The sequence below is a fragment of the Magnolia sinica genome, chromosome 13, assembly GCF_029962835.1.
Source record: "Magnolia sinica isolate HGM2019 chromosome 13, MsV1, whole genome shotgun sequence".
NCBI classification, from domain to species: Eukaryota; Viridiplantae; Streptophyta; class Magnoliopsida; order Magnoliales; family Magnoliaceae; genus Magnolia; species Magnolia sinica.
The window spans coordinates 77,403,802-77,429,322 of record NC_080585.1 but is presented as its reverse complement, the minus strand read 5'-3'; the positions used below and the strand labels follow the sequence as shown (position 1 = coordinate 77,429,322).

Below are 25,521 nucleotides of genomic sequence, written 5' to 3'. Positions count from 1 at the left end.
AGGCGAAGTTTAACTCGATAAACTTTCTGTATGGTCCCCTGCATGTCGAATCTGAGGTCACCGATGTGCCTTTGGAGAAGACCATGCATAATTTGACCTTAGAAATGAAAATCCTCTACATTAAAATCTAACAAAAATCTAAAATAGGTCTGCCTAAACATTTCTCTCCGACTATCGCAATTTTGAAAATCTGCCTTCACGTCCCTAAAAAATGGTATTGAGTACTGGGTTGATAGTCGAGTTTTCACGTAATCCAGAATAGTAGTCATTAATTTCATTATAGCAATATATGCAGATAAATTATTGAAATAAAAAATAAAAAAGGATATTCATAATAGAAATAAAAGGAATTAAAAAATAACAAATCACGGTTTTCACAAGAGGGGGATCATGGTTTCAACGTTAGGTTGATGACTGTTTCAATGAGGGGGCGATCGTGGTTTGAATGTTAGGTCGATCGCTATTTCAACGAGGGGGCGATCGCGGTCTGAATGTTAGGTTGATTACCGTTTCAACGAGAGGTCAGTCACTGTTTGAACATTAGGGCGATCGCGGTTTCAACTGTAGTGCTGTTGCGGTTTCAGTGATCACCCTCTCGTTTGAACCACGATTGCCCCAACGTTCTAATTGCAATCGCCATCTCATTTGAACTGTGATTGCCCCAACGTTGTAACTGCAATTGCCTTGACGTTGCAATAACGGTCATCTTAATATTGAAACCACAATCGCCCTAAAGTTGAAATCGTGATCGCCCTCTCATTAAAACAACGATTGACCTAATGTTGAAACTGCGTTCGGAACACCGGTACCCAATCAACCGCAATGGATCACTTGTAAAACATCAATCACTTTATTAACCTCTCGTGTTTTCCAAAGTTTTCAATATTCCTCTATTAAAACACACAAGCTAGAACTACCTATTTTCTTACCTTTTATGTCGAGAGAACAGTCGGGATATGGGTGAGTAAATGATTTTTTCCAAAGAGTAGTCGGATCGAGTGGAGAGTAGTTTAAGCGGTCTCTTTTATTTTATTTTTATTTTATTTTAGTTTATTTTTTTATAAAATGGAAAAGATGATGTCGATTAAGGGAATGCCTAACTGACTACTAACTAGTAAGCATGCTGGAGAAGAGGAAGTAGCTTGGATTTTGGTTGGAAAAATGTCGAGGCCCATCGCGGAAGCTTCAAAGATGAAAGGTTTTCTCAATTTCCCTTTTAAAAGTCGAAAATGGTGTTTGCGAGGTCGGTCATTGTTCGTGGGGCCTACTAACATTTTCATTGTTCGACTATGGGGTCCACCCGGGTATGTATCAATCACGTTGTCCATCTGTTTTGGCTTTGAAAGTTAGGTCATGACTAAAAAAATGGGTTAAATCCAACTCATAGGTGGCCCACACCACAAGAAATAATATGTACTTAGGGACTGCTGTCGATGGCTTCTTGGGGGCCAGGGAGGGTCTGGATTAGGCTGAGATTTGACTATTCTCACCATCAAGGTCCTGTGTGACCTTTTGAACTGTTTGGATGGCTCCATACATGGACCACTTGAAGGTTTCAACGGCCCATGTCATATGTGACGTGGGCCCCAACAAATCATATCCCACACGCTATAGTATTTAAAGACGTGAGGCTCAATGCCAGGTTCCATGGGCATTTTCGTCTCATAAAAAAGCAAAAAGGTGCCAAATATCTAAAAAAATAATTATTTCGAAAGGAGTGTTATTTTGGGGGTCCTAGCAAACTTTAGGTCTACTTAGGGTAAAAAGCCTGTTTAGTTATGGCATACAATTTAGCTCTAGCAAACGCATACTTTAAAAAGATAGATGAAAATTTAATTACTTTCAAAGGTGGATCATATACAAGCGAAATGGATTTGTTTCTACTTTAAAATAGAATGATCAATATGTAAGGATTGCAAATTTATACTAGGAGTCTGACTACGGAACATAAGGTTAATGGTTATGGATGCTTACATTAAGAGATCAAAGAAAGGGAGTGCAATTAATAGGTGTGCCAAAACTAGTTGGTGGAATTTAAAAGGAGAGAAACAATGTTATTTAGAAATAAATTGATGGAAGAAGGAAAGTGGAATGTCAAGGAAGAAGTAAATGTTATGTAGAAGAGATGGTTGAGTGCATTAGGAAAGTGGCAAAAGATGTTTTACAAGTATATAGAGGGAAAAGCCAATCATATAAGGAAACTTGGTGGAGGAATGACGATATATAAAAAAGCTATTAACGAGAAACAATCATGTTTTAAAGCTTGGCAAAGGACTAGAAATAATGAAAGTTTTTAGCAATATCGAAATGCCAACTCCTACTAAGAAATTAGTAATTGGCTAAACTTAGGACTTGTGATGATCTTTACAATAGATTGTGGACAAATGAAGGTTGGAAGGATGTCTTTGAACTTGCGAAGGTGGAAAAACTATTTTAAGTACTTGTGAAATGATTACTACTTTGAGAGCATATGAATAGAAGGAACCATAAACTCGAATGACATCAGAGACTATAGATACTTTTGTCATATTAGGATATTTGAAGTGAAAGAAGCTTTGAGAAAGATGAAAGTAGGAAAGGCCTTGCACCAAATGCTATACTAATAAAGGTTTGAAAGTATAGCAGATACTAGGTTATTTTGGTCAATGAAGTCGTTCAATAAGATTGTAAGATTGAAGAAAATGCGAGATAAATGGAGCAAAAGTACTGCGGTGTCAATTTATAAGAATAAAGGAGACATACAAAGCTGCACTAACTATTGTGGGATTAAACTTATGAGCCATACTATGAAACTTTGGCAGAGAGTGATTGAGCAAAGACTAAGGCGTTAGAACAATGTATCAGAAAAGTAGTTTGGTTTCATGCTTGGGTGGTCTATCAGTGAAGCTAATTTTCTGTTTAGACAATTGATGGAGAAATATAAGGAGAGGAGGAAGGATCTCCACATGGTCTTTATTAGCTTAAAGAAAGCATAAGATAGGGTCCCTAGAGAGTTAACCTGGTGGGTGTCGGGAAACAAATGAGGTTCAAGTGGATATATTAACATGATTAAGGATATGTATGGGGGAGCGGTAACAAATGTGAGAACCACTAGTGGAGAGACAAGTGAGTCCCTAAATACTGTCGACTTGCACTAGGGGTCGGTATTGAGCCCATACCTTTTTTGCATTGGTTATGGACAAGTTAACAAGGCATTTACAGGAAGGGAGCCGATGGTGTATGTTATTTGTAGATGACATAGTTTTGATTGACTAGATGAGGTGGGCATAAATGTAAAGCTAGATTTATGGCGGGGTGCTTCAGAATCTAAATGATTTAAAGTTAATTGAAGTAAAACAGAGTATATGGAGCGCAATGTTAGTAATAATAGGAGTGAAAACGAGGATATAGTTAAGATTGTTGACCAAGAAGTTTCCTAAAATGACCACATCATAAGATGTGGAGCTGAATTGAGGATGTTGAGATGAATGAGTAGTAAGACGAGGAAGTATAGAATATAAATGAATGCATTTGAGGGAACTTACGAGTAACAACAATAGGTAATAAATCCTTTAAAAAAAAAGTAATAATACTTGGATGGTTTGGTCATGTGCAACGAAGACCAAGAACCACGCCGATTAGAAGTGGGTTGGTAATTGAAGGCTTTAACACTTCTAGATGAAGGCTCACTAGGACGTAGATGGAGGTGGTGAGAAAAGATGATGACTTATGATCGAACTAAAATTATGAGCTTTGATAGTGGAATGACGGAACAAGATTAATGTAGCCAACCACAATCAATTGGGATAGGGCTTCGATGACGACGGTGATGATGATGATGTTTCAGAAAGGGATTTCCTCTGGCTCATTGGATACCCTTTTCAACTCTCTTCATCTAAAAGGGGTCTATAGGCTATTTTTTAAAAATAATGATGCATATATTTAACAATTTAAATTGGAAGATATGTGCAAATTCTAAACATGAGTGCTTAATTCTAATATGGGAATTTCCACTTTAAGAGTGTTAATGCTATTCTAACGACTTGGATTTAAGACACTAAGATCACTAAATATTTATTGTTTAACCCGATTATACGACATGATAACATTTTAATGCTTGCTGTTTATGATGTTGATGCAATTCTAACATCGAGGGTTCAAGACATCAATGCTATAGGGTTTTCCATTTAAGTTGTATTAAGATCGAAAGAAAATGTGATTTTATTATGATTCAAGAAAAAAAAAAAAAATCTATAATGCATAAGCAAAATAAAGAAAAAATTCGAAAATTTGTTATGCCAGGGTTGTCGCAATACTACCTATTTGTTCAAGGGACCGTTGGTTCCCTTATTACATAAACGTGAAAATTTTTGAAAACTCAATTGTGATGAGGTGAAAATAGTATTTGATGTGCATGAATGGTTTCATAAATATTAATATTGACAAATTACTTAGATCTCACCTCAGATGCCCATCACTACTTGGTTTAGCTTGAATGCTTCTCTAGTGGCCTAGCTCTAAGTAGTGTTCCAAATATTGGTGATATTTGCCAGGTCAACAATATCGAGACTGTTAGCAATTAAAAATTTTCCAGATATCTTCGATATTTTTTTATAATATCGGTGATGTTATTAATATTAGGCCATGAGAAGAATCATTTATAAAAAGTTCCCTGGTATCAGTGATACCATCGATAATATCCTCAATACTAGGGAAACATCCGTAGATAGGTGAAAAAATGATAGAAAATTGGGAAAAAAAAATAAAAAACCCTAAACATCTCCAATTTTTTTTAGGGCGATTTTTTCCTAAGGTGATTTCGATCACTCTTGGTTTTTATTGAATGGAAGTTTGGATTTGGGGGGAAATCTTGACTTAAACAAATATGGGCTGGTACTCGAAAGGTAAAGAAAAATCCATGGAAACTTCATTTTCTTTTTTTCCAAATGTTAGCATGGATTGCAATGGAAATATCTGAAATTGATTTATGGCAAACCAAAAATAAAACAATAAAAATAAAATAGAGAAAAAAAAATGAAAAAAGAAAAAAGGGGTAAATTGGTGATTTTTTTTTTTTTTCCTTTTTCATTTTTAATATTGAGCATTGATATGGATTTGTGGCAAAAAAATAGATAAAAAAAGGGGGAAATTGGTGTTTTTTATTTTTTTATTTTATTTTTTTTTCTTTTTCATTTTTTTAATATTGAAAATGTGTTTTCATTATTGACTATTGCGAAAGTTTTCTATATTAATGAGTGTTGGCCGATCGATTGATTGGTTACAACTTCTATATATTTATTTTATACTGATTTTTATAATAACATGCATGTTTTAGGCCCTTATAAAATGGAAACTCATTATGTATAGTTGTATTTTGTAATATTTTGATTCCTACATGTGTAAGCATGTGTTTTAACATCCCCTGAAGTTTCACTGAAAATTCCACCTTTTTCCCAATGTGTCCCCAATGTTACCCTTAGACACCGATATTTTTCAAGTACTGATTTTTATGATAACACATTTTATGCCCTTATAAAATGGTAACTCATTATGTATAGTTGTATTTTGCAATATTTTGATTCCTGCACATGTAGACATGTGCTTTTAACATCTCCCGAAGTTTCACTGAAAAATCCACTTTTTTCCCAATGTGTTCCCAATGTTTCCCTTAGACAATGATATTTTTCTAAGTATCCTTATTGCCAGTCATTGACACGTGTAATGATACATTGAACATTGGATCTAAGTTGGGAAGGGGAATCTCTCTTTATCTCTTTCTTCCCTCTCATTTACGAAAGGGATGTATATTGGATGGATGTAGGTACTGCATATGATGAGAGGAGGTAGGAGAAAGAGATGAAGCACAAGAGAGATGGTGTGGAATGAAAAGAGAAGTGAGGTATATGATAGATGAGAGAGTAAGATGTGAGAAAAAAGGGTGAAGAATTTGTGTGTATTTGAGATTGACAGAGTGAGATTGAGGGCTGGTTTTGTGGTACTTGCGAAAGAGAGATAAAGCTGAGGAGATTATGAGGGCTGGTATGGTTGTGAAGGATGTGAAAGGAGAGATGATGAACACGAATGTGTTGTTGTTGTTGTTGTTCTGGTGTGGTTTTTTCTGTTTAGTGCATGAGATGAAGATGGTGTGGGAGATGAGATGAAAGAAATGGAAAAGGAGAGGAGCTGTTGTGGGTTGTGGGTTGTGGGATTAAAGAAGAAAAGAAAATGGTCATATAATGGAAGAAGATGAGTGGGAGGGTTTGTGTATTGATGTAAGAAAGAAAGAAAGAAAGAAAGAAAGAAAGGGAGAAGATGGCTTGTGCGTGACATGAGATGAGAAAGAAATAGAAAGATGGGGCTGGTTGTATGGGCTGAAAAGAGAAAATAAAGTGGGAGGGTGCTGGTTGTGTGTGTATCATGAGAAAAAGAGATAGGTGGGTGCAACCTTGGTGTTATGTGATGAGAAAAAGAGGTGAATAGCTATTTTGTATGTCAGATGAAAGAAGAAATGAGGCAGAAAAATGAGAAAGGTGAATGGCTTGCAATGGAAGAAGAAGAGAGAAATGAAGGAGAGAGGGGATATGATAGAGGGTTTTAGGGTTTTGGGCATACCTTTTGGGAGTGCAAGAGAGTATATGAAAGAGGTTTGTGTGGCATGCAAGAAGAGGAAGGAGCGTTTTGGGCATACCTTTTGGGAGTGCAAGAGAGTATATGACTGAGGTGTTTGTGTTGAATGTGAGATAGAGGTTCTTGTTTTGTTCTTAAAAGGAGAAAAAAAAACAAACGAAAAAGAAAGGAGGAGGGAGGGAGGGAGGAGATGTGGGTTGTAGGGTTTTAAATAGGAAGAGAGAAGCGTGCGATAAAGGGTGAGAGAGACGTGTTGCTTTTTGCAACTTGGTTTAAGCCTTAGCCAAATGGAACTTTTCGGAACAGTTTGGTAGAATACAATCTTACCATATATGGGAGAAGCACTCAGAATTATTTCACTGCACAAAGCATCATTGAGGGTTAAATGAACGATATACCCTTTCATTGTGACCAACATTGAGATAAAGGTAGTTTTGTGACTTTGGATTATGAGATTTCAAGCCATAACCTGGGAACCTAAATCTCACCTAGAGTCATGGAGGCCATAGCTATCCTGAGTTCAAGAACCGGCCCAAATACTAACTTAGATACCTTTTGTCCATATGCAATCTTAGAGGAAAAGTTTTCTTGTCGTGCGACACTAACACTTTATGACCTATAGATGTTTAGGATTGACACAATGCATGAATAGGTTAATTCTTTTTTTTTTTCCCTTTCTTTCTTGAAAGGAATGCCTGCACAAGTTAATGATGTTGAATGTAATAGGAATCGAAGCAATAATAGAAATAAAGACATTGAATTCTCTTATCTGAACATGTTGAAATTTGACAAAATGGCATACTCTAATTGATATTCAATATATGCTCAGTAGGACTCCAAAATATGGTGTTTACCCGATGGTCCTCTTTGATGTGTGGTTTGAGTAGAGGTGGACATCAAAGACAAAAGAAAAAGATTGCCCATTGCTCTCATGAGACTGATCTCGTGAGAGTGGTGGACTACTATGGGAAGCATTAAACCAACTTTGGTTTGCTCTAGCAAATTGAAATAAACTTTCTTAGTTGTACAATTTCCAGCTTCTTACTTCGTACACAAGCACCATGGCAGTACTCTTGCAGAGGTTACACATCTTGATCTTTTAAATTAGTATTCTGTACCATGACTAGATCAGTATCATTATCACTTCATCACATATAAGTTTTTTAAAAATTGCACGTTTCTGCAATAAGGGAACCAACAAAGCTCTGAAAAGGGTACTGTTGCAGTGACTCTGGTATAAGCATTATTCAAAATGTCTCTTTATTTTACATGTATGCTTTAGTTGAAATTGGAAGTAGAATCTCATTTTCTTTTGATCTTAAAACAGTTTAAATGGTAAACACTAGAGGGGTGGTGATGTCTTAAACTCTGGAGGTTAGAATGACATTCCCATCTTAAGTGGTAAATGTTATAATGCCATCATCTTGCTTGATTGGTTAAACAATAAATGCTAGAGTAGTGTTAATATCTTGAGGTTAGGATGACATTAACACTGTAAGCAGTAAACATTAGAATTCTGAAGTTAGAATGACATTAGAATCTCCGCATATATTCCAATTTAAATTGTCAAATTGTGCATTCTTATTTTCTCAAAAACTAGTTGTAGATCAAGGGAGCTGAAAGGGGTATCCAGTGAAATAGAAGAGATCCCTTTCTAAAGCCCATTTGATAAAAAAAATTCCCCTCAATTTATTTTTCTTTTGGTATTTTATCAATAGACTTTGCTAAGCACACGTGCCCATGTTATAAAGCCCATGTACACGCCACACATGTTCAAGCGTGGCACATAGGTATGAGATCCAATTCATCCATTGGGTTGCTCCGAACTTGTACATGTTTTCCCAAAAATTGATCTGGTCTGCTCACCATGTTGGCCTTAATATTGGAAACATGTGGATGGGTTAGAAAAGTTCAGCCAAGTTTTTTAGAGCCGTACATCTGTTTCACAAACAGTATCCCTCCTGACCAGTGGATCAACTTGATTCTTGGGCTAGGACATCAATATAGTGGTGTCATTCTAATAGATGGGTTGGACCTTGGGCTTATCATGCCATGGTGCCACATGCGTGGCCTGTACATGAGGTTTATTGCACATGCATATTGGCGCAACAAAAGTCTTTATCAATAAAGACCACTTGATTTCCATTATGTTTTATTTGTCAATCAGGTTGTTGCGTATAGCTGGTTATATTGTATTACATATATAAGCAAGGCTATGAACAAATAATACCCAGTTTATTTGCTGAGAGATCCCTTTCTAAAGCCCATTTGATAAAAAATTTCCCCTCAATTTATTTTTCTTTTGGTATTTTATCAATAGACTTTGCTAACCACACGTGCCCATGTTATAAAGCCCATGTACACGTGACGCAGGACAATTAGCCACTTGCTCTAAAAGCTCGAACTGTTAGAGCATGGCGAATCAATCCCTTTATCTGATAGCCCAGGCCCCACATCTCATAGGTTAGGACCTTGGCTGAACCTCTCTCGTGGGCCCCAAATCACATTGGTACCGCCTCACAGGAGCCACCCGCCTCACACGGGCCTCCCACCCCGAGTGTGCCCCTGCATCCCACAGGCAACCCCACTCGAGCCTGGTGTGAAAATGTCCCTGCTTTAATCACCCCTGGTGAGGAGTCTTGAACACGAGACCTCCCGCTCTGATACCAATTTGACGCAGAACAATTAACCACTTGCTCTAAAAGTTAGAGCTTTTAGAGCAAGTGGTTAATTGTCCTGCATCAACATGCCACACATGTTCAAGCGTGGCACATAGGTATGAGATCCAATTCATCCATTGGGTTGCTCCGAACTTGTACATGTTTTCCCAAAAATTGATCTGGTCTGCTCACCATGTTGGCCTTAATATTGGAAACATGTGGATGGGTTAGAAAAGTTCAGCCAAGTTTTTTAGAGCCGTACATTTGTTTCACAAACTGTATCCCTCCTGACCAGTGGATCAACTTGATTCTTGGGCTAGGACATCAATATAGTGGTGTCATTCTAATAGATGGGTTGGACCTTGGGCTTATCATGCCACGGTGTCACATGTGTGGCCTGTACATGAGCTTTATTGCACATGCATGTTGGCGCAACAAAAGTCTTTATCACTAAAGACCACTTGATTTCCATTATGTTCTATTTGTCAATCAGGTTGCTGGCTAGCTGCGTATAGCTGGTTATATTGGATTACATATATAAGCAAGGCTATGAACAAATAATACCCGGTTTATTTGCTGAGAGATCAAATGATAGCGATCACACTAAGTCAAAACTAAGTTCTATCAGTTCAGTCATTCAGGCTTTTCAGTTGTTTAGAGTCTTTTTCATCTAACAATAAAATCCACGTCCTACAAGGTCATGTGGGTTATTCCATGCATACACTTAATATATTCAATATAACTTCATTTACCAATCGATATTTTTCTTTCTATATGAATGTTAAATCCTATCATAGCTAACACATAGATAGCATTATATTATGCATATGCTATTGCATAAGTCAAAGTATAAACCTCTACATTCTAAGAGCCTGGTTGGATAGTGCGAAAAGAAAAGAAAAGAAATCAAAACTGTGATGATTACTCAATGATGATTTCCCAAGATTCCCTGAGATACAGATTCGATCTGGGGGACTTGTTTGGATAAGAAGTGGAATCTGATACAGCTCTCACATTGGTTACCTTGTATCTTGTGCCTGAGAATTTGAGTATAGTGTTCAGGTGATGATTGCTTTTGAAATCCAATATTTCTTTTCTATCCAAACATTGTGAAATGTGCCATCATGGGGTAAAAAGGTAATTCACTTTCTTTTTCTTTGATTTTTCTTTTCCCACTATCTAAAACAGGCCCTAAAGATACATTTACATTAAAACTTTATCGACACCAAAAAGTACATAACCTATTTTTGGTCAGTAGAAATAGTGACCTGGATTGCAAATGACCCATCATCAGGATTATGTCATTCGGAATTGAAAATGTAGGAGGCCGGCAATTCAGGTAACATCGGTTTGGAATCTGGATTTGTGCCGTATTCGTAGTAATGCTCAAAATATCAGTCACTACTAGGATATAGGTCTGTCTCTGTCCTTGAGTTTGATTTGATGAATTGATGAAAATCGATCAGATGCCCGTTACATTTTTGTAAATTCACCATACAAACTCGATACTCATAGACTGCCCAAACCAGGTTGAGTTGGTCTGTTCCTAGTTGATTAGCGATTTTTTTTGGACATTGCTTTATGCTGAAACAAACTCAATTTCTGGTTCTTTCAGCAACTCGGTAGCTTCCTGGGTTATGAATGCGGGAGTCTACACCTTTTTGGCACTTCCATACATATGCCTTTTGCATTTACCACTTGTAGGTTATATGTTCTTATTATGTTGTATGTAATGAATGGTATGTACTTCAATTCCAAATGTGAATTTACATGGACAATGATTTTATTGTTATTTTTCTTCATGATGCTCTACAGTTATGCTACCAGTCTATATACATGAATAGACAGATCTTAACTATTCTTTTTCTCAATGCCAATGACTATAGTAGTTTTTGTTTGTCTGTTAATTCTCATCCATTGCAGTTAAATGTGTTGCTTCTTCAACTGCCTCTGAAGCTTACAGTGCATTGCTTTTTAGGTGGGATACAATGTCATGACACCTGGCTGTCGCAATGTTGGGAAGGTGAGTCCAAGGTCGCATGCATGATGCACCATCATAAGCACAGGCATGCAATCCTGCAAACATGGAAACTCTCACATTGTGACAATTTATGCGTGCACACACCCTGGAGAGGGAGCACCCCACGATGATGTGTCGTTGAAATCCACTCCGACCATCAGATGCGTCACATCAAACTATGGCTAGGGCAAAAGAAAAAAAATGTCGATTAATGATTCAGGTGGGCCACACCACATGAAACAGTTGGGAGTGAATGCCCACTCTTGATTTCACTGGGGCCTACCTGAATTGCAAAATGGCCCAACTTTGGGGCCCTGGGTGTAACGTTGGGTGACACACCTAATGGACTTCATATACACAGCATGGTGGGCTGTGTACAAATTCAGGTGGGCGGCCCCCTCCCAATTGTCTCCGTTGGTGTGGCCCACCTGAATCATGGATCTGCTTGAATTTTGGGCCCTGGGCCTAACATGGGTTGACACACCTAATGGTCATAATGTATTTCACATACACATCACGGTCGGGCGTCACAGTGGGCTACACCATGTGTTCGCATGAATGGTCTCCTGCGTCAAGCCTCGCAAGAGACCGTTAAAATTGAAAGGGAAAATTTGTAGGATAGCTATAAGACCAGCCATGCTTTATGGGGACAAAATGTTGGGCAATTAGGGAAAAACATGTTCATAGGGTGTGTAGTTGAAATGAGGATGTTGAGAGGGATGAGTGGCAACATGAGGAAGGATAGAATTACAAATGAATGCATTCGAGGGAACTTAGGAGTAGCACCGATAGGTAATAAAATGAGGAAAATTAGACTTAGATGGTTTGGTGATGTGCAATGGAGACAACTTTGCCAGTTAGAAGGACTGAGTTGGTACAATTGAAAGCTCTAGAAGGGCAATGATGAGCGCACACACACACATAGAAGCAAATATAACTTGGTGTTTTGGAACTTTTGCATGCCCATAATAACCCCGAGTGACAAAATACATTGCAAGCCCGAAACCTTTCATTTTTCCATTTTTCAAGGAGGCCATTCTTGTACATGCCCCTGCAAGTCCTGCACATGGCCTCACCTGGGTATATGTATGATATCCAACTTTTCCATCAGGGTGAACCCTCCATGAAAGTTGGTGCCCCAAAAATCAAGGCAATCCAACCTTCATGCGGGAACCATGTGAATTTGAAGGTTTTTTTTACGGCATCCATTGTTTTATGTGGTATACCATGTTGTGTGAATGCTATCCAATTCATTCACTACGTGATCCCACTATGATGATGAGATTCTTAAAAAAATTAGGTCTATAAAATCGTTATGTGGGCCACAATAAAAAGATAGCCATCCAAAACCCTTCAAATTCGTGTGTGTCCTCCTCTTAAATCAACAACGAATTCGAGTGCCACTTTTTTGTTTGAATGACAGAGTACCACTTATTGTTTCTACTAAATAAAAGTCTTGCAAAACTAAACTTCCTAATTCGGTATGGACCGGAATTGTGCCCAAGCTTTGTTGGACTGTTATATTTTATTTGTAAATTCATTCCATTCATTAGTAAAAACCACCATTTGACACATAAATGTAAAAGATCACCCCGATGAAAAACTCCGACGGGCCATGCCAAAGTGAACAATGTGAAATGGCTCCTAAAATATTTAAGTTCACGCTGTGTGGGCGGCCTGACTTTTGATCAGGCTGATATTTGTTTCTTCACTTCATCTTGGTTAGTTACACTTGATTAATGGGTTTGATTAAAGATGCTCACCATGGTGGCCCCACACACAATTTGACAGACCAATGGATTTACCTAATTTTGGGGCTATGACATCAATAAAGTGGTGGCATTCTGATGGATGGATTGGATCTTGGACCTATCATGCGATACTGTCACATGCATGGTGTGTGTGCGTGAGCTTTATTGCACATGCATGTGGGCTTAGCAAAGCTCTCGAGGTGAGGTTTGCTTGAATACATCACAACCTACTGCAATATGATACATTAGGAATTAGGACTTTAGACTTTGAATGGGGTCATCTTAACTCTTTTTATTATTTATTTTTTAAAACTTTGACAATATCATTCCTATCATCTTAACTCTTTTTATTTATTTATTTTTTTTGAACTCTGACAATATCATTCCTAAAGGGCTGAAGCCACAGATTTACAAGTATATAAAACAAAAAGATTTACAAATTCCAGCCAATGATCCAGAAACTGGGGGATAATCTTTGATGCTAGCGCCTACTCCATGACATGAGATTTAGCCCTTTAGAAAACCTCCAAAACCTGCCCCTTACGATTCTTGAAACATCGATCATTCCTCTCAAACCATAGAGCCCAAATATCTGCTAAGAAACTGAAATCGCCAAATTGTCCTCCCGATCTTCCCTATACCCTGCCATGCTACATTGAAAGGAAATTATCAATAGATCCTGGCAACACCCATTCAACTCCAAATAAATTGAAAAAATTATTCCACAGTTCTCTCGCAAAAGAGCATTGAATAAATAGATGATCCACTGTTTCCTGAGTTTGAAGGCATAAAATGAGGAGCTCCATAGCGCCTGTGGTCATCTTACAATGATCCAAATTGTTTATACAACAACTAGGAAAATAAATAAAACTATCACTTCGTATGGTGGAAAGAAAACATATAAAAGCTCTCAGTTGTATTATTTCAACACTTTGATAATTTGTCTCTTTTACTTTGAGCATCAATGGTCACCATAACCTTTATATAATTGGCGGGTTGAAATATTATATCTGAGAGTTCTTTTAGGCATGCCCCATCCAAGAGGAGCCCTATGAAATAAGAAGTTTTTGTTGTTGAAAAAGTGCAAATCCAACAGCTAGAGTCCTGACGTATCAACACATCTTATTGTAATATGTCGAGATATATTCAAGCAAACCTCTTTGGAGGTTTGCTAATTCCAGTGTGGGCCTGTAACATCCACTCGAACGGCCAAAGGATTTGTAATATAACACATCTGTGAGATCTGAGCTTTCCATTAGGTAGCTACATTGTTTAGTTCATCTGACAAGAAAATTAGGTCATTTTACACCTCACGCCACACTGTATCAGAAAACATGAATGGTTATAAAAAAATTTGGACCATAAACTTTGCATGTTGTCAACCACCTGAAGAGTGAAATTTTTAGATTTGTTTGGTAGAAGATCTAAACATTATTACCAACCTTATTGAAAGCTCATCTCACACACATGGTTCATTTTCGTACATGTGCACATTTGTGGAGCTATGACGTGTGAGAAAAAAGCAATGCTTCGAGGTGGGAACCACCTAATATGTCTAACTCGTGCATTAAATTAGCCTCGCCATGATGAGGGGCCCCAAAATCAAGCCTGTCCAATCACCAGGTGTGCTGCACGGCTGCACCATAAAAAACAATGGACAATCACCCAAAAACCTTGAAATTCACATGGTGGCCCACATGATGTTTGGATTGTGCATCCAACATGATTGGGAAAAAAAGATGGTTAGATTTCCTACACACCATAGTAGCCCTGCATGCAACCCTTTTAAAGCAAGCTTGTTTGAAAAGACTCGCTCCAATTTGACTACTCTTTCGGTATTTATTGAGAATGATATCTATCACTTCTATTGATTAGCTTACACCTACTTCCCATTTTCGGAATTGAGATTGTGCAGTTTGCATTATTTTATTTCAGAAAATAGGAAACAATAGTAAGAAAATTAGAATTGATTGGCATAAATACCCAAAGACCTTTGCAATTCACATAATGAAAATATGCTTGCTAATTTTTCATCACACCTCATGCAATCATATATATCCAAATTGTTCAAATAGTATATAGAAGTGTGTATACTGTATACTCGTGTTTACAGTTTGTAAAAGCGTTGTCATGGTTCAGTTATTCTCTTCTGCCATATGGTGGATGGATTGTGCCCTAAAAATCTCCAAAATTGAAAGACCCTAACCATGATTCTTGATCATGCATTATGCAGGTCCATATTTGATTGGTATTGCCTCTGAAAAATCACTTTAATTGTATGATCATAACCATTTCATTAATGAGCATTAGATGATTTTAACTATTTAATCAGTGGCTTAAAAAAGGACAGTTTGGATTGATAATACCGAAAAATATTTAATCATTGATTTATACCACCTGCTACCACCTTTCAATGACCATAACCCTTAAGACACCTTTATTGAGCATTTATAACCATTCGATCAATGACTAGGAAAGTGGATGTCGAAATTGATTTGGAAAAGATGTGGTTATTGATTTGGACTGTTATCTGTGCTGTAGCCTTCACTAATGATTAACCATAGCTCTTAAGAATCACTTTGATTAGATTATAACAACCATCCAATCAATGGCTAGAAAAATTGTTCAGACTGGTCATCCTAAAAAAAAATTGATACCTGAAAGAGTTGTGATTCAACAAAGGGTCCTCATGTGAGGCGGTGGTACACATTTTAGAGATTTGGGTAGAGAACATGCATCCGAGATTCAAGCCATTCATTAGGTGGGGTACATTTTCTACATGCTATTGACCAAAAAGAAAGTTGACCCACTGCTACAGCAGGTTAAATGTATACGAGAAAAGCAGGCGGTTAGAAAGAAAAATCCAACAGTCCAAATTCAATGTAGATTTATGGCTTACTTGATGAGAGTACTACCCTGAATTTACATGGCATGTTCACATTGTGCACTACCTGATTTTACTTGAAATGCATCCTGTGCAAGTTATGCGCATATTACACACACACACACACACACACACACACACACACACACACACACACACACAGAGGAAATTGGTTCCATGTTGACACTGTCTACTACTACTGTTATAACTATAAAAAAATGTGTGTACATGTGACCAATCTGACTTTTAGATGCCTTAATATCCAACAGGCAACAGTTCATATGCATGTTTAACATTGCCTGGCACATGACTGCATCCAAGTTCCATATATTATTCATAACAAACACTATCAGAAAGAAAGTTAACTAATTTATTTATTTTTCTACTTTTCTAAGGTGCGAGGATATACTTTTAACATTAACTCGGGAGCATTGGAATTGCTTGAGCTCGACTCCTTTGGGATTTCCATTATTCCATCTAGTTTGGTTTGTCAAATCCTCTGGTTCTCTTTAATGCTGATGAAATACATCCATCTTAAATTGTATATGTCACTGGCTTATGCTAATCTCTTTCAGGTGAGCACATATGGTTTGTTTGTTGAGGATGTGCTCGAAGTCACGTCTGACACGGTTGTAGTGCATGAAGATGCAGCCTCTCGCATTCAAAGACTAACAAAGGTATGCATAATTGTCTTATTTCACTAGCCATGTTAGTTATAGATGAATTAAGTGTAGTCATTTTTTTTTTCAGATCTGAAGTACCCCTTCTCTGAATTGTATACATGCCCTTATCACTAGCCATGTTAGTTATATGATAAAAGCTAATTTTCCCCTGTCTGAATTGTATGCATGCCTCCCCAAACCCTTGAATATAAGGCCCTTACTAATTCTATCGTCAAACCCTCCTACATTTTCTTTATTCTTTTTCTTCCTTCCCTGCATTTTTTGAAAGTTTTCTTATAAGCAGAACTAAACCTACCAAATTTTTTTTCTTGAGAGCCCTTCTAAAGCCTACACGACCTCTGTAGGCAGCCACGTTCAAGTCATTTCGTGCATTGCCTCAAGTGGGCCTCAGTGTGTAGATGACCTATCCCAAAAACATGTTGGTCAACTCGTCAGGTAGATCGCACTAACAAAGCAATTTGTCGACATTCAATGTTTGGCCCTCTTGATAAGTAAGCCAACCTGATTTTGGACCAGTCATCATTCAGTGAGGCCAACTTGCACCTCAGATGTCCCACAGTACTGAGTTGGCATGTGTGGCTATGTGTAGAGGTGTGCAAGTCCAAGCAAAACTGAAAGTCACCCATGGCATGCGTACAATATTTCAATTCTTAACATTCACTAGCATGCATACAATATTTCAATTAAATTTTGTAGCCAACATGCTAAGCATTGTAATTTGTATCTACTATAATGAAAGGGATGTATATACAATAATGAAGTTATCAGAAAATTAGTTGCCTACATGCAAGGGAGATCAACAATTGAAGCTATTTTTTCTACATGAAAAGTGATAGAAAAGCCTAAAGATAAGAGGAAGAATGTAGACATGGTTTTTATAGATGTAGAGAAATCATATTATAGAATATTTAGGGATGTTAAAGTTCAAAACAAATATTTAGAGAGGTTATTTGGTGGGTGATGAGGAGGAGAGGGTTTTAGGGAGGATATATTGACATCATTCAAGATGTCTGTAAGGGTGCATTTACAAGAGAGAGAACGGTTTGTGGGGAGGCTAATTTCTCCAATTGCAATGGGTCTTCATCAAGGCTAGGCATTAAACCCTTGCCTTTTTATCTTTGTTATGTACGAAATTATTATGTGCGTGAAGGATATAGTGGTAATTCCACGTGTGCATGCAATGTAGGCACTCTTTGAATAAGTTTGGTATTTGTTAGGTTTGTTTGTGGAGTCGGGTGTACGTGGGTTGTAGGTAATTATTGGATTGTTGAAAATGTCTAGGATAGTAAGTTGTTGCTAATCTTTAGAATAGTTGTTATCATGTAGGAGGTAATGAATGAGTGACAGTCGTAAGGAGTGCATAAATATGTGCATGAGATTCAAATTAAGACATGAGAAGAATTATCCAATTGTGATACTTGGAGGTTGATTTTCTCTCGAAGCAAACTGAGTCATTTTTCTTCGTAACGTAACCTTTCTTCCTAATCTCGTCAAAATAGGCTCATGTAACAAGAAAGGGAAGACTGAGGATCGTGTTGGTCTAGCAAAGCAAAGCGAATAGGACAATTTGGTATCAGAGCTGGAAATGGAGGATTAACGCATCAGTAGGCTTGAAGACGAGGTGGGGTCGTTGAGTGTAGGGCAAGAAAATGATTTGGTTTGCTTCGAGGGAAAAAGTGTCACAATTTGATAATTCTTCTAATATCTTTATTTGACTCTCATGCACATATTTATAGACTTCTTATAATGGTAATTCATCTATTACCTCCTACATAATAACAACTATTCTAAAGGCTAATAGCAATTTAATATCTTATACTTATTTAACAAGCCAATAACTATGCACAAACCACGTATACCCGACCCCACAAACAAACCTAATAGATATTATACTTATTCAAAGAGTGCTCACATTGCATGCGCACATGGAATTAATACTATATCCTTCACGCACATAACAAAAGTAATTACTAATGTGGAAAAATGAGTTCTTTTGGTGTATGTTTGTTGCGGATGTCATGGTGTTGGTTGACATAACTGGAGGGGGTTAATGGTAAATTGTAGGTTTGGAGGAAGGCTTTAGATTGTTGAGATGGTTGCTTGGAACTAGAAGACTAGGACCGAACTAAGAATTTAAAATGAAGTCATTAGGAGCATGTAAGCAAATGATCCTGAATCCTGATAAGAGAAAATGATTGAGAGCATAATGAAGGGGTTCTGTTAGGCATGGTGACAAATCTCGTTATCAGGAATTTTCAATTTCGGAATATCTTGGTATTTAAAAAAAAAAAAAATTTAAAATTGAGGTTTTTCCAGGGATATGATCCAGAAAGTCTCATTAAAAATAAAAAAATAAAAATATTTATTATAAATAATAAATGGCTTTTGCTAACATCCCCATACCTTTTAAATGGCACACGGGGTGACCTTTTGTTAATCTGAACCGTTCATTCATTCATACTATTAGGAGCAAGCCATGGTGCTATCGTAAGCTTTTGATCAATAGCATGAAATGGACAGTCAAGATTAATCGGAGAAACAAAGTAGGTCTAATCATCATCTTGAAACATCTACTAGATAATCCTACTCTGTATTTCTTATAATTCTAAAGTCAAACTTTGATTTGATGATTCTAACCATGTGATTTATGGCTTGTAATAACGGATAGTTGTAGCATATGGCCTCATTCAAAGGGTTAGGATCATCAAATTGCCATGATTCTTGCACCATGGCTTGCTCCTAGTTGCATGCAATGTTTTCAGTATCGACAATATTAGGCCGATATATCGTGTATCCCACTTGGGCGATATGGAACCCCAAGGTAGTATATGAAATTCTCTGTGTTGCGGAAGATATCACATGATATCACAATGTATCGCATAATATCGCAAATATTGTGAAATATTGTAAGATATTGCGACCAGTCCCTTTTATAAAATTCTCGATATCAACCGATATAACACAGAAACGTGGGAAGTCCAGGGCTTTCTTTAGGAAAAAAAAAACCATTTTAAATCTCATTTTCTTGATTCCTCTCCACTTCTAATTGGATCTATTGTGGATTTCGACCTTTTCTTTTGAATTGTTTGAAGAAAAACACAAATTTCGAGTCATAATCAAGATCCAAGCCGATTTGGGGTCATTTTCGATACGGTGAGCATTTTTGAGCTTCGATCCTTTAAAAAAAAAACTGTAAAATCATGTGGAATCAATTTCAAAAAACGGAAAAAAAAAAATCAATGTCAAATGGTTGGGAATCCATGATTCTTCATGTTATGCATGAAAAATCATGGATTTGGAACCTGGATTTCAAGTTTTGGGGGAGATGGCCCGATTTGCTGAAAATTGGGGAAAAATTGAAATTTATCCAATTTCTCCCATATCGGTTGCAATCTTACCATCCAAACATGAAATCAAACATGTATTCAACCTGATCTAGTGATTCTTGGTAATTTGGGAATTTTTCAAAAAAATAAAAATAAAAATATAAAGAATAAATTATTTTCATAATTCTACTTCGATCAACTATCAATTGCCCCACCCCCCCAAATTCCACTCCTAATGTATGTACAACTCTATGTGGGTCTAAGCCACAACCACACACATCATTCACATGTATATTTCTAGTTAACCACTTCTTTTGCTTTTGAATGTTTTGCTTGTATTTCCATACATATCTTCTTACATTTTTAAATTATATGAATTGACTTTGAATATACTTTCATCAGTTCAGTTAGACAATGCATTTATTACAACTCTATACAAAGGAAACCTATTATGTGCACTTTTTTTTTTTGTGATGTTTTGGTTTCTAAGTGTGTACTGATATCTTTTTTAACAATACATGAATTTCATTGAAAAATTTGACCAATTTCCCAATGTTTTCCAACAACAATGATACATTATCTGATACAACCAATATATCCCATACAATAATTGATATGTATCTGTATCTGAAGGGTGCGATACATTACGTGATAGCAATATGGAAAACATTGGTTGTATCAATGAATGTGTAAGTGCTAATGTTTTAAGCACACAAGTAGATTGTTAAATTTCGTAGAAAAAATATATATTGTATGGAAGTTTAGCTCAATTCAACATTTCAAGACTCGAGTGTGGCTCAACATCTCAAGATCAGAAGGCTCGAAAGAATTTTAAGAGAAGAATCAATTGTATACCAACCTAGATGTAAAGAAGACCTTAGTAGTGACCCAAGGTTAAAGTACATCTTAGTGGCTTTTCTAAGTTGTAACTTATTGTGTTATTGCTTTAGCTTTCAGGTTGGTTGGTTAGCCTAACCCTGCCTTCGACCAGTTGAACCATCTCGGGTTAGCTGAACAACAACCATAGGGTCTTCGACCCAATTTCCAGCAATGGTTTGCCTTAGTTTCCATGGGTGTTCAGCCAGTCAAACCCTGTGTCTGGTTAGCCGAATGATTCACAGGCCAGCCGAATCCTGTCTTCGGCCAGCCTAAGATTGATTCAAATCTTATTCTGCGAAATTTGCTAGCCGTTGAGACAGAATCTTGAAACTCTGGCTAGCTCAAGGGATTCTTAGGCTGACGAAAGCTCTAATCCTTTTTCTATAAATAGGGCCCATTTCTCACTGTTTTGATACAGAAAAAAAAAACATGAAACAAAAACGAAAAATCTTCTTCTTGCTTTTTTTTTTTTTTTTTTTTTAAATTTAAATTTTTTCAAGCGCTTTGTATTGTCTTTCATATATTATATTTTAGCTTATTCAATTATCTTCTCAAGCCTTGTTAAATTCGAATAGAGAGTGGGATATACTCAACTTGAGAATAGAGGATTGAATCTGTAGCTTATAGGGATTTTCTTTTTAAAAATTATCTATCCTTAGATCATTCTCGGTTGTGCATACATTGAATTATCTTCATATGAGAAAAGGAATTGCTGCATCTACTGAAGCTTCATCTTAAATGGCTTCATCAAAATATTCACCTCGACTAACGTCTTTAAGAAGATACATTCTCATTTGGTAAATTGTTCTTACTTGGGTTGAATGAGATTGCCTGGAAAAATCTCATTGGGTTGAGAAGTGATAAGCCTGTTAAAATCACTTGAGGTTAGTTTTGGTAGCCTGTGAAAATCACAAACTGTAAGAGGTTGTTAAGGTTATCCTGTGAAAACCTTTGTTATAGTGGAAAGCCAAAATTACGTGGAGAAGTAATTTTGGGAGTGGAGTAAGTGTGTGTTAACACCGAACAACTATAATTATATTTGTCTTGTGGTGTTTGATAATCTTTTCATTGTGTTTGTTATCTTAAAATATTGAGATCGAGAAAGTCGTGAAATATGGTTGTCCTAAGATATTAGGCGAAGGTTGTCCTACGACTCAATTGAAATCAATATTTCAATATTAGTTGTTGTTGTAAATTTGTTCTTTAAGATTGTTTTAACAAAAAATTGGTGAAGTCCTATTCACCCTTACTCTAAGACATTGATAGCTCCACTTTCAGAATGAATGGTTTAGATCAAGGTATTTTGTAATGGTAACGGTGACCATAACGGCTGCCATCGTTACCTTTACGATACGGGTCGTAATGACTGTTACGGTCCTCATAACGGCCTTTATGGTCTCTTTTTTTTATTCAAAGAAAAAACCTGAAAAAACAGTACCTGCCCTATAACATTGAAAAAAAATCCAAAAAACTTGCATCTGCCCTGTAATAAACCATTATAGGACTATTACGGACTTTACAGGGGGCATAACGGGCCGTTAATGGCGGTTACGAGTCATTTTTTTCCATAATAGTTGTTATGACTGTCACAACCCCATAACGTGTAACGGTTGCCACCAATACCTTTACATAACGGCCTTTATGGCGCACCATGGTTCAGATTGATGATAGGTCACCTTGTGTGCCGTTTAAAAAGTTCGGGGTCGTTGCTAATGTCCCCGTGAAGGCGGCATGTTAGCAAAACCCTTAATAAATAGTTTAAATTTTTTTTAAATATATAAAAGTAAAATAAATTTATTAAATTTAAATAATTTTCTTTTTGTTCATATCAGGATAATTTCATGATAAAATTATGAACAATGTAAAACTGTAGGTATTTTTAAAACCTCATGAAATTATCGTGATAATATAGTTTAGCTGGTTTCACGAAGATATCTCAATGTTTTCCAAATCTTGGCGGTGTTTGTCATAGTGCCATTAGGTACATGAAGTTGAGAGATGTCTCCAATGAGAAGGGCTACATTGATTAGGGTTGAAGGGGCTGGAAAGGGGATGAAAGGAGTACCTAAATGGGACCCGTTAAATTTAGATTTTCATGGTTATGAGAGAGAGGTTTCGTTGTTTAACTTTTGACTTTTTAACATTTCCATGGAAAAAAGCACTCCTAATTTACCATTGGATTCTGCAGTTTTTAATTTCCTGATGATTCTATAAGAATTTCCGTCTCAATATTGTGGATCTCGTCTCTTATCCAAACAGGCCCATCATCATGAGAGGGCCTTGGGATTGATTGCCGAAAACATCAAATGCAAAGTTAGCACAAATAGTTGGGACCAGGCCATGATGATCATGATGATAATTCACATTATTATTATTATTATTATTATTATTATTATTATTATTTTCCGAGAGATAACAAAGATTTTATCAAAGAAGCTCGCTAAAAAATGAGCAAAGAATACAACTCCAAAAAGACACAATCACACGCAACTCTCTAAAAACAATGAGGTTATTCTAATAACCTCCTCAACCCTTGCCCGAATATTATTGAAATAAACAAAGATATCACATTTTGTTGTAAATGTAAAATAAATATGACAGTAGGGGTGTGACTCGGGAAGGTTTGTTTGGGTTGAGAGTCAACCTGAGCCCAACCTGACCTCAAGAGGACCCAACCCGCAACCCAACCCAATCCAAATTCCAAGCCGAGGTGCCTAACCTGAACCCAACCCAAAGTCCTCTATACCTGACTCAACCCCGACCTGACCCAACCTCAAACCTGTCCCAAATATGTGTGATTATTCCCGACCCAACCGAACCTGATCCGAATTTTCTCAATCCTAACCCAACCTGAAACCCAACCCGAGGACAGACAACCTGACCCAAACTTAGGTTGGGTCAATGAGGTTCGGGTTGACCTGAACCCAATTTACGGCCCTGTCACAGTATCCTTTGATGCACTATCAATTGATTTTTTTTTTCTTTAAAAAACTTTCTGCATGTGGAGTGAACTCATATATAGTTTCAACTGTGCCAAGCTGGCTATATTCATTGTCTAATCCCAATCTTATGGTGGTGATGGATGGGCCCATCGTCCATGTTAATGACGATACTCTGAAACTGGTGTTGCAACCCCATGCCCGACAAAAGTGTAAATGATGTACCTGAGTTGTTAGCCGGGAAAGAACTTAGCTCTCTGGCCTGCTTGAGGTACAGAGGCACAGTATAGATATGAATCTTAAAAGAAGAACTTGTACTACCTAGAATTCAGAACCCAAGAAAACAGATTATCTGATCTATGATGTACCTTTTTGATACTTTTAACCTTCCAAAGTCTACTTTTCTTGTATGCACAATATCACTGGTTATCTTATGCTAAAAGAGTATTTTCCATTTGGTATATAACTGTCATTTTTCTTGTGTTAGGGTTTTTGGGATTCTCGAAATACGGAATTTACTGGAGATGAGCAAGGGGAATATTCTTATGTCCAAAGGTGGCCTGCAAGAAGTGCTCGTCGTCGAGGCAGGCCAAAAGATTTTGGGGCCCAAAAATTCGTGTCCAGGAGGGAAACTGCTGATGATTGGGAGCTTCCCATGGATTATTAATGATACATTGCAACCCCCCCCCCCCCCCCCCCCTTTTCGTTTGTATATATACTACAACAAGAGAAAATCTTTGATACTCTGGCAGCACTTAAGGTCTGTTTGGCAGGGGATACCTTGTACTCGGTATTAAGTTTAATCTTGATTTTTGGCAGGCCCCACACCCTCCACATCCGATTTGCAATGCTATAGTGGCAGTTTTATCTGTATAATTGCAATTAGTGGTATTTTAAAGATTTTTTAGATTTTTTTTTTCCTCCTAAATCTTCCATAATTGCCTTTATGCAGAGGAAAGTGCCGCTTTAGTGTAGCAAATCCAACTTGGGGGGCATGGGCCTACGAAAATAAGATTTTGCTTAATCTTGATTTTGTAGGATCCCATGCCTAAACAATCCTTGAGAAATTACTTCAAAATTGCTTATGTAGCATACAATCCATTCTAATTAGACTTGAGAAATTATGGCTCCCGGTTTAGCTGTATCATGAACCAAAAGTTACAGTTTTTGATTACCTGACTATCGGGTTGGTGGACATTTGTTGGACGGTTGATATTTAAAAATATCCAATGGTCCTACTTTAACAGACAAGCGTTCACGAATCAGGGTTTAGGATTGTTCAACCCAATCTGATTCTGGGACTGTGACTTGGGTTCATGAGAATCGGTTTAATTTCAGTTAATGTATGCCACATATACAATTACTGAGTGCCTGCATATCAACTCTCATACCTTGCCAGAGTATCATATTACTCTCCTTCTAACATATCTTTCTCTAGAAATAATAACACTACTGTAAAATGTCAGTTATCATCTGATAAGTTTGTTCCAGGAACTCAACTGTTTTATTTGTTGAGTAATGTCATTACAAGTGAGGACTTGGCATATATATGTTCTATGCAGTTGCATATAGGCAAACACGAATTGTGATCGGGACCATTGATCTGGTGGGCCACCATGTGGACCAGCTGTAGGACAAAAGTTGTCATGATTGCACAACTCTGACAATCCACATTGTTATTATTATTATTATTATTTTTGCCCCTTTCAAGTTTCTGATCAGATCCAGTGATCACACGGTTTTAAGTCCCATTGATGTGATGTGCTGCCAAGT

At 37.1% G+C, this 25,521-nt stretch overlaps 1 protein-coding gene across 6 annotated transcripts in view; it reads left to right on the top strand.

Moving 5' to 3' along the window:
• The window catches only part of LOC131223881 (uncharacterized), a 43,699-nt gene extending 18,405 nt beyond the window's left edge, over nucleotides 1-25,294 (top strand). The window contains exons 4-7 of one of the 6 annotated variants that reach the window (XM_058219417.1): nucleotides 11,245-11,289; nucleotides 16,317-16,406; nucleotides 16,497-16,598; nucleotides 24,236-25,294. In XM_058219417.1, coding sequence (XP_058075400.1) covers nucleotides 11,245-11,289; nucleotides 16,317-16,406; nucleotides 16,497-16,598; nucleotides 24,236-24,415 — 417 coding nt within the window. In that variant the 3' untranslated portion in view covers nucleotides 24,416-25,294. Of the gene's footprint in view, nucleotides 1-11,189; nucleotides 11,290-16,316; nucleotides 16,424-16,496; nucleotides 16,599-24,235 lie in introns of those variants that run through there. The other 5 variants (XR_009160746.1, XR_009160748.1, XR_009160747.1 and 2 more) reach the window with 5 other exon arrangements.
• The last annotated feature ends 227 nt before the right edge of the window (nucleotides 25,295-25,521 follow it).